The sequence below is a fragment of the Sardina pilchardus genome, chromosome 14 (genome assembly GCF_963854185.1).
Source record: "Sardina pilchardus chromosome 14, fSarPil1.1, whole genome shotgun sequence".
Classification (NCBI taxonomy): Eukaryota; Metazoa; Chordata; class Actinopteri; order Clupeiformes; family Clupeidae; genus Sardina; species Sardina pilchardus.
The window spans coordinates 14,481,679-14,492,112 of record NC_085007.1 but is presented as its reverse complement, the minus strand read 5'-3'; the positions used below and the strand labels follow the sequence as shown (position 1 = coordinate 14,492,112).

General features: G+C 43.2%; 1 protein-coding gene across 5 annotated transcripts in view; it reads right to left on the bottom strand.

Moving 5' to 3' along the window:
* pax8 (paired box 8) overlaps window positions 1–9,164 on the bottom strand; it is a 15,336-nt gene extending 6,172 nt beyond the window's left edge. Inside the window, exons 1-9 of one of the 5 annotated variants that reach the window (XM_062554071.1) lie at window positions 9,010–9,164; window positions 4,767–4,860; window positions 3,668–3,833; window positions 2,938–3,135; window positions 2,432–2,508; window positions 1,954–2,079; window positions 1,195–1,367; window positions 700–820; window positions 1–67 (exon numbers count right to left, since the gene is read on the bottom strand). The exon at window positions 1–67 is cut by the window's left edge and continues 173 nt beyond it. In XM_062554071.1, the coding sequence (XP_062410055.1) occupies window positions 1–67; window positions 700–820; window positions 1,195–1,367; window positions 1,954–2,079; window positions 2,432–2,508; window positions 2,938–3,135; window positions 3,668–3,833; window positions 4,767–4,836 (998 nt within the window). In that variant the 5' untranslated portion in view covers window positions 4,837–4,860; window positions 9,010–9,164. Of the gene's footprint in view, window positions 68–699; window positions 821–1,194; window positions 1,368–1,953; window positions 2,080–2,431; window positions 2,509–2,937; window positions 3,136–3,667; window positions 3,834–4,766; window positions 4,861–8,384; window positions 8,500–9,009 lie in introns of those variants that run through there. The other 4 variants (XM_062554074.1, XM_062554075.1, XM_062554072.1 and 1 more) reach the window with 4 other exon arrangements.
* Window positions 9,165–10,434: the final 1,270 nt, after the last annotated feature.

Here is a 10,434-nt window from a genome sequence, read left to right as displayed (position 1 = left end):
GGGCTCGAGCTGGTCACCTCGGGCGACATTTCCTGTTTCAGACAGAGTGGGAGGGGCTGTAGGGGATCTGGAGGCGGAGCATGGCGTGGTGCGGCAGCAACGATGGACAGGTGGGCAGTCAGGCAGGCAGGCAGGCGGGCGGGCGGGATACATGGGTGGTGGGAGGGTGGAAGAGGAGTGAGAATGAGACAAATTAAAAATTAACGGATGAGAAATGAGCGGCTGTACAACACCAAAGAAAACAGCTGCAAACGCCACCGGCAGCCATTAGCTTAAATCAAAGGCACGGGCGATGGGCGCGCGGTGACAGCGTCGGCATCGACGCCGCCGAGGAGACAATGGGGCCGAGGCAGCGGCTGAGATGTACATCCCCCTACATCTGTTTTGTGTTAGGCTTCAAATAGAGTGTTGGGCCGTTTGGGGTAATTAGCCAAATTAATTATTCAATGCATCAGCAAGCATGACAAGCTGAAATGTGGCTGCACGGAAATGGAGAGGAAAAATAGAGTAGAGGGAGAGTGTGAAACAGAGAGAGGGAGGGAGGGAGAAGAAGGACAGAATAGAATTTGGCAGGTGCAAAGAGAGAGGGAGAGAGAGAGAGAGAGAGAGAGAGAGAGAGAGACAGAGACAGAGAGAGAGACAGAGAGACAGACAGAAATGGAGGAAGACAGAGAGAGGTTGTACATTTAGTATATTCACCTGCAACAACAGCGTAACTCTGGTGCGCGGACAGGTTGCGACCAATGGCTGCACTCGATGTTGACAGGCTGGACTTCCCATCCTCTAGGCTTCCATTGATGAGGGACAGAGGGTATAAAGCCTGCAAGTGGTGCACAAACAAAGTTGAACGGCAAATACCCACTCCTGTAGTCCCTACTAGGCACTAACAAACAACAAAAGCTACTCTCCTGTCCATTTTTCCAATAAGTCGTTGAAAAAGCCGTGCATGAATAAATAAAGTTTGTCAGCCTATTTATGAATGGTGTAAGTGTGTTTCAAATAAAATGTGTTTGGCAATATAAAGGATATCTGAAAAATAGCCCCCCCCCCCAAAAAAAAGAAAACTGCCTATAAAAATCCTTTCTAATTAGATAAAATAAAACAAAAACCTACTATAAACACACTCTAATGTAAAGTTCACAAACAGCAACAGAAAAGTGTGAGTAAAATGGATGGCTTGTCTGCAGGGTGTACCTGCTCTGTTTTGCTGGCGGTGGCGGAGCCGAAGGCGTCAGAGGGGTAGTGGTGGCGCTCGAAGCCGCAGTCCAGGTGCTGTGTGGGGGGGAAGTGCTCCGGCCTCAGCTGCTTCCTGGGGCCACCTCCGCTGCTCTGAGAGTCCACGCTCAGCCGACAGCTCTCCTGGTCACCTGGTTCACACACACACACACGCACACACACACACACGCACACGCACACACACACACACACACACACAATACCGCAGACACACATGAACACACACACACACACACGCACACACACACACACACACACACACAAAAACACCACAAACACACAGTCAGTGGCAGGTCTTTAGCTCTTGCCTGGCCGCAGGCTACTTGCAAAGTCTGGTCCGTTCATTAGCATGGAATCAATACACAACATTGAGTGGTTCAGCCGGGGAAACAGTCCGTCCCAGTGAGAAAAACTCAAGTTGAATCAACACCGTGTGGAGAAGCTCATAAACAAACAGCCATTTCATTGCAATACAGCGGCCCTATACTCCAGGGAGGTTAAATGAGACAGAGAGAGAGAGAGAGGGGGGGAAGAGAGAGAGCAAAAAAAAAGATGGAACGAGAGAAGGAGCGGGAATGAGAGGCCTTATTAAGCTGAATGGATCCTGCAATTATCATTAGCAACGTGCAGCAGGGGGGAGCTTCGCCCCAGAGGGAGGATGCGAAGGCGTCTGTGGAGAGAGTCTTTAGCCGGTGCGGCGGGAGAAACAGTACTCACTGTCGTCGTGGCTCCGCTTGCCCTCCGTGGTGGCTTGTGGGATGCCCAGCAGGCCGCTAATGGAGTAGGTGGATCCCAGAGAGTCGGACTGGGGGGACTCGGGCGGGGTGACCGCAGAGCTGGGGACTGGGGGGTGGGGGGGGCACAGCAATACACAAATTAGTCATCACCATAGTGTCTTTGTAATTCAATATGCAACCAAAGTGCATACCTTTACCGAAGTCATGTTTATCTTAGATTTACCTTACAGTGCTGTACACTATAAATACAGTCCAGTTGCATTGAGATATACGAACAAATAAATGAGGAATATGGTTAAATAATTGATACGCTTTACTTTTCTAATTCTCTTGGCGGTATTCTTGACAAGCCCACCTGCAGTTTCCCCTTATGTTGTTATGTAAATGAATTGTTTGCTAAGTCGCTTTTGTTGCCAGTGAGTTCAAAGGCACATCACAGCAGTGTAAGAATCACTCACTCAGTGTGTGTCCGGGGCTCAGTCCTTTGCTATCCAGCGGCAGGTTGAAGGACTGCTGCACTTTTGTTCTAATAATTCTGAAAAGAGATTTAAAAAAAAGAGAGAAATCAGCCATCTTACTTACCACGAGAATTACAAAAATAGACTCCCTAAATAAAATAAAGAAAACATGACAGACAAACAATACACAAAAGGTGTTAGATGAACTACCAAAAGTAATAAGAAGAGTCTAATAACCAAAATGTTTAGGGAAATGTTTTTTGTTTTTGTTTTGGTAAACATGCTCCTTTGGAAAATGTAATGGACCATTAAACAGTAATTAACTTTACGTATCTAGTATTACTATCCCTTCTTCATGAGCAGCGCTCTCTACGCGCATTTTTCTTTATAAGTAAATAAACTGTTAGAAGTGTCCCGTGTGTTCAGATATGTTCAAGCTGTAATGTCCGAACTGAACAGAAATAAAAAAGAATGTTAAAAAGAAAGAAGAAGTGTCCCGTGTGTACCTGTTGATGGAGCTGACACTGGGCACGGTGTCGCTGTCGCACACTCCCTCGGCCAGGAGCCTGTCTCTGATCTCCCAGGCGAACATGGTGGGGTTCTGCCTCTTGTACTCGGCTATCTTCTCCACCACTTTGGGTGTGGCTACCTTGGGCTTGGAGCCGCCGATGACCCCTGGCTTGATGCTGCCAGTCTCGTAGTATCTGCATGGGAGGTCAGTGATTTGCCATTAGGGAAGCGTGGAGACGTGGTGGGAAGTTATGCTTGTGTGTGGTCAGGTGAACAACATCTTCTTTCATATGAATTTCTCGGAGATATTTTGAGTTTTTTATGTCTCTGCGTTAGAATGATTGGAAAAAATCAATAGTGGGGAACAGAAAGACATTTTTCTGAAGACAGTTTTATGAAGAGATTTGCCTTTGAGTGGAAATGAGAGAATGAACAACGGATCAGATTAAATACTGTATGTATGTCAGTATCTCAGAGATTATGCATGCAGATATGTGTGAGAGAGCTAAATTGTGTGTATATGTCTGTGTGTGTGTGTGTGTGTGTGTGTGTATGTGCCTGTGTGGGTATCTGTGTATGGTGTGAGTGCATATGGCGAGTGTATATGTCTGTGTGTGTTGGGGGGGGGGGATCTGTGTATCATGTGAGTGTATATGGTGTATGTATGTATGTGTGTGTGTGCGTGTGTGGCCATGGCTCTGTGTGTGTGTGTGTGTGCTCCCTCACCGGCCCAGGATCTTGCTGACGCAGCCGTGGCTGACCCTCAGCTGGCGGGAGATGTCGCACGGCCGCACGCCCTGGTGCGCCATGTCCACGATGCGCTGCCGGATCACCTCCGGAAGCGGCCGGCCATTCACAAACATTCCGCCTAGTTGGTTAAGGCCCCCATGACCTGGGGGAGGGAGGGGGATGAACACACATTAAACGGCACGCCACCTTTAAAGCCTGCTGTCCAGGACAAACACAAACACAGGCTCAGTGCCGTGCGGAGAGCTGCAGGCAGGTAGGCTGGAGACTGGACAGCTCTATTTGTTAGGGCTCTTAACCAACTCCAGGCCCAGACAGGCTCTTAGCCACTGAATCCTCTTTAATGAGATTTTGACAAGGCGAGGTTAACATTTACGGTCAAGTTCTGAGCCGATCGTCTCTTTTATTCATTGATTACGGCTTAATGTTGTATGCAAAATTGTATGGAAAAGTGATCCAATCCAAATCAGAATAACCATGAAAAATTACTCATAAAATCTACCAATAAATTGTATGGTCTATCTTGAATATTTTCATCCTAAAGGGATGTTTTAATGTTAGATGTTATTGGTCTTTGCGATAACAAAACAAAACTATTTATGGCGGAAATAATAATGGGGGGGAAAAACTATTTTGCATGGAGTCCTCAATGACTTGATACTAATTATTTTCAACATTAATGAGAGAAAAACAGATAAAGAGAAAGATAGAAACTGATAAAGATAGAAAGACACAGAGAGAGAGAGAGAGAGAATTATGAGATCCATAAATCTTTCTCAGATCATAAATAGTCACATTAATCATTAGATGTCATTTTCTTCTCACAAAGAAAAAAACGTGAAAATCTCTTAAATCTCATTCTCCCTTGTTAAGAGGAAGAAATAAGGCCTCTTTTTGGTTGACTGCATAGCCTACTATGGACACTGGACACTCTTCATCCAAGTAACCCTGGCTGTATCATATATCATAAATTACAGAGCAAAGATAAACCATCTGACTACAGTGAACAGTTAAGCCATTTACAAAACATATGATGATTTTCCAAACAGTGATTATTTAAAAAAAAAAGTAAACTGACCAATTATGTCGGATCTAGCTAGAATTTTGACAGCATCTGGTCTAGACAGCTCTGTGCAAGTCTTCCACATTTTAGGGGGATCTGTCCGGGTTTCCTAAGGGGACATAGAAGGAAGGGGATTGTGGTTCAGTAAACTGGCCTTTGCCTCCTGGCTGTCAGCAAGTGAGCCAATGTATCATGCTGCTGCACTGAAACTTTGAAATCAAGGAGAACTAGACTAGAGCTAGCGGTGCCTAGCCATCCTGTGCCAAAACAGCAATGTATAAAAAATCTAACCTATAAATTAGGCCTAGGATTACATGATCTGGTCGGGTGTAATTTCCGTTTCCTCTGGTGACATTTATGGTAAAAGAAAAAGAATCCTGTAGCTAACCCACTTCAGTGCGATATAGCCTAGAATTGACGAGTACATTTATTTTTGGATAAAAAGAGCTATTTTCACATCCAAAAGGTGTATGCCACGCCAACTTTGTCAAAGCAGAGTAGCCGGAATCACGCGCATTTATGGTTGGTCCTTCAGGGCATCCCGTCATGCAGGTGGATTAAATCAACTTCCTGAGGTCTTCCCATTAAACCGTGTTGGCTCGCTGTTTCAACATTGAACCGTGGGCTTCAGAGATGGTAGGCTTACTTGAATATGTAAAGGCCCACGTAGGCCTATTGCTGTCAAGTTGATGATAATGATAACAAACGCGTATTTTAGGCATCATATCCGAAGAAGAGACTGGTATAATTTATCACTGCTGTTTTACGAGACAGTCGGACATCACTCTAAATGGCGAGCCAGCGCGGTCACCGTGTTGTTGGCGCATACTAGACTAACCCAGACATTAACCCTACAACTGCAAGGTCACATGGTGGCACAGAAATCGATATTTCTCTGCATTCGAATGCAACAGGGGGGAGAACAAGATGCCCTCAGTCATTATGGCGGTTAAACGTTGCTGTGATATTCCATATAGCGTAGCTAGGCCTACCACTGGTGTAAGTCTAAGCGCATGCTGCACAAGAGCTGACTTTCATTGACTAAACATGTTACTCGGGTTTTCTGAGCATTTTCAAATAATAGCATAATAGTGATGTAGGCCTATACCGTGGAAAATAATAGGCTAATAATAATATGCGTTAGGCTATTATTAGTAGTATTATACGATTACACTGTAGTGATACAGTTTATTAAGCCTTCAGTTCAGCTATGTGCTAGATTGGTAGTGAGATTTAAAATTGTATTAATATTATAGGTCACTGGGCCTACGAAGGAAATTGTGGCACTTGTGTTGTAACATAACGCAAGGAAGTAGGGATCAGGTTCAGCTTGCGTCCTTTTGTTTTGGGTCTTGTCTGGAGTCCTCTGTCTCAGTGGTTTGCATCAGTGACTTGCTTAGAATCCCTACTTTTAATTTAACCCATTCAGGGTCTTGCTTCCCCTCGCTCTTTTCTTGTCCTCTCCCGCTTTCATTACCACATCAAACGGCGCTATTAACGGTGCTAGCGGAGTGTGTAAAACTCTCCCCGCCAAGCTTCACCACCCGGCAGGATATTAAAGTGAAGCTACCCCAAGGGAATAAGCACAACAACAGACACTCTCATACAGAGATACAGAAACTCTCTCTCTTTCTTACACACACACACACACACACACACACACACACACACACACACACACACACACACACACACACACACACCAGTAACATCATCCATTGCCCAGCCCTCAATGGTACCAGTGTCACTATACCTAAGGCACACACACACACACACACACACACACACACACACACACACACACACACACACACACACACCACTGCTAAACTATTTATGTTTGACTTAAATGTCCCCATTATTGTGTGTAGTGGGCCCAAGTTAGCCTACACTTCTCTCCATATTAGAAGGGGCCTAATTACGCACAGGGTAGGCTACTTTGATGTTTGCGTAATATAGAATCACCAAGGTTGTACTAAGTACGAAATATGACATTTTATACTGTGTGGTTATAATAAAGGGCATAATGGTAAAGGCATGGGATAACAGGGTGGGAAAATGGCCTCTCATCGTTGCTCAGGCCCATCAAACTGCAGACAAATTTTACTCATTAAATGGAAATTGACTGTCATAAATTATTTTAAAATATTTTGTCAGAAAGCTCAATTTCTGATGGATATTGTAAAACTATTTACGGGTCAATACTATTGTGTGCATTTATTACACCGACAAAACATTCTCGAAGTCTGTAAAGGTTTTCAGATCAACTCTGTTAAAGCAATATTCTCAATTGTAACAATAAAGGCTTTTCTATGACAAACGGCCTATAAACATGTTGGCTATACAAATACATTTCTGAGGTAAATTGTATGCGTAACTTCAATTATTATGATACCATCGATGCATCTACCAACCGATGCTCAACTTGCCTATTCGTCCTAGAAGCAACTCGCACCAGCGCTACCCCTCCAGATTCTAAAAAATAAAGCTTAGGCTACTTTGACTTCTCATTTAAGTTTAACATAAATTGACATAAATGCATATTCTCACTTGAAGTTTTAAATGAGATCATCTGAGATGTCATGTTGTTATAAGTGCTTTCCCCTCAGGGACGCGTGTAAACAAGCTTCGTGTCTTTGACATTATTGAATTGACATCGACAGGACTACCAAGTGTCAGTCTAACTGGTATCACCGCCAATAAACGGACTATGCAGCATTTTATGCCGATTACAGAAGTAAGAAAGAAAATAGCCTTTAGCAAGTCTTTCTCGTCGCTTTGCCATCCTCATTGAGACTGACACACAATCATGCCACCCAGGGGTTCTTGTCTTGCATATTGTTTATGTTAAAGTGAGTTAATACGCACACTGAGTTACTGTCTCAGCACACTGCTGCAACCACACAGGGCTTGGATGAAAATATTACAGGCTAGACTAGGTCTATCAGATGTGTCAAATGAAAATATGTTGATTTGAGGACGAACTGGCAAATGCAGTTAGAGCTACATAACCAAAAATCGACCAGTGCGCTTGGAGTTGGGCAGCATTGCCCTGGGGGTGAATGCCCATTTTCAAAATGCAACCCAGGTTAACTTAAACAATTAAATTAGGTAATCATGTGTATCTATTTATGTTGGATAAAGTAAAACAAAAATATGTGGACAACAGAAAGTCACACAGTAGCCTACTAAAACAGATACAGTCAACGGAAGCCCACAGAAGATATGTATAAATCTACAATTGTACAATTGTAAAACAATTGAATGCTAGCATGAATTGCAAGCCACGGGGCTGAGAAAAATATTATTGCAAAGATATACAGGGTGATGGCCTTCGGGTCAGCATTTTGGTTACTGCCAAATTTTTGTAGAATATTAGACTATACAATTGAAATGAAAGTAACTATATAATATCTGCATTTCTGACAGCTGACTCGACGATTTAATATTTCTTAATTTTATATGGATGAACTCGGTGTTGTAGCGTTTTATGTGACATTTAACCTCGCCTATTTTGAATCGTTTAATACACGACCACACTGCCTATTGTAGTATGTTCAGTATATTTATACCCATATTATATATTTTTGCGCACACCACGGCAGAAACAGAGGCTATATGTAGTCTGTTTACCTCGGCCTGTGGTGCTGGACATTTCTCTGAGGTCTTGGTCGTTGGGTGTCCGGGACAAATGTAGGAGGTCCACGCTTTCAGTTAATCTGCTGTGTTTTAGTCCAAAAGGGGGGGGTCGCCTGGTATGAAAATGTTCCTGCGTGGACACTTAAATGCACTGCAAAAGGACATATTATAGCAGTTAATATCGAATCACTAATTTAGGCTACAGCAGTTATAATAACGGCTTTCGCGTCCTTACGCGACCGACGTCCAAAATGCTTTGCAGCTTTACCCTGAACTTGGCGCATTTTATAAGTCAAGTGGATTCGTCCGCTCCGGCAATAATGATTTAGATAGTTCAAGTGGAAATGCAACCAGTTGTTTAGCTCTTATTGCTGAGTTGTCTCGCCCATATTTTTATTGTCTCAAATGGCATTAGTTATCTTGGATCTTGTTAACTTCAGATATGATGATATAGCAATAACAGTTTCAAGCCCCAACAGCACCCACCGTTGACCGGCTGCAGCGAAAACAAGTTTGGAACGCTCAGTAAAGTCCGCTATCATTGGCACAAGAGGACCACACTGCTAGCCTGAGACTCTCAATAACACCTGGTAGCACTTTGATGTGTATAAACTGTTACCTGCGTCTTGTGGATGGATGAAGCAGAAGTCCTTGAAGGCTATTATCCAACGCAACTAGATTACAATGGAGGAGAGGCTTTAAAGGCTTGTGGCCTGTCGAGAGACGATTCCTACTCGGAGAGAGATGGATTAGAGCTTCTAACTGCACGACGTTTCGTTTCTCTACTACTGTAAAACGTAGATGTCTAAGCGCATCTGTCAGTTCTCTGTGTGGTTTTATTTCAGTGACGCTCCTAAACGCTGGCTGTGGAAACGACGCGGCTCAGCTATTGGATAACGGCCTAGTGGGTGGATTCTTTGATCAAAGAGTAAGGTGTGGCTTTACGAAAACGGGCGTTTCTCCTCCAAAACAGCATGGATGGATGATTCCTGTTTTCAGCAAGCCTCTTTCATACAACAGAATATGGCAACTAAGCGATACGCCAACGTTTACGGAAACATCCGTCAAGAATCTGGTTTGTTTTCCTTACCCCCAGCGACAGCCGCACTTTGATTAGATCTTGTATAAGATGTGACACTATTTCCGGGGATGTGTTAATTCGTGCTACATACAGGGTCCACTTTTTCACAGACAATTTGGTACCTGATTGCTGTTATCTGTCATTATTGTAACCATCATTTCAGTCCGGAAAGCTATATGTCACTTGGCTTGATCGGTTGCCTGAAGGTTCGATATTTGTTGAGGGCATAGCATGTCTTATACTGTAGTCTGCATTAAGTGTCTGAGGCTCTACCTTGGTCATTGCCTTGATTTTAAGAGACATAGTTTCTGAAATGTAATAGTGGTGGAAAATATAACTTTAGTCAACCTTGTTAAAATATTGATCAGATAACTGTTTGAGATTTAAAAAAAAAAATACCCCTACATTTTTATGTCAACGCATCTGATGATGTTTACCAAATTAAACGGGAAAATGTAAAGTAACAATTTTACGCACTGTTTGTGCCAAGCGTATACATAGCAGGTGAGGTTGGAAGTAGCAAAAATATACGTAAAAAATATAGGTAGGCCTAATATTTGTGTCCCTTTATTACTTTTGGAAATATTATTTTGATTGACACAACAACATGTTTAAGATGTACTTACAATGATCCTCTCAATAGGGTGCAAGACCCCCTCCATGGTTTAACACCATTTAGGTTGTTCTCACAAGCGTCTAAAACAAAACAATGCAACACTTCAAATTACGTTTAATTTTCACACCATGGTGCGTTGTCTTGGCCAGAGAGACGACTGCTCAGCAGTGTTGCTTTTCTCGGCCATATGGCGCGTGGCCAGAGTCAATAAAAGTTATATATTCACAAATATTTTTTTTTATTTTCAATGCCAACAAGAGTTTGTTTTATCCAGAAGTTCACAAACTTTAGATGGGTTGACTAGACGTCTGATGATGAACAAGCGTATATTGAGTTTAATTGCACAA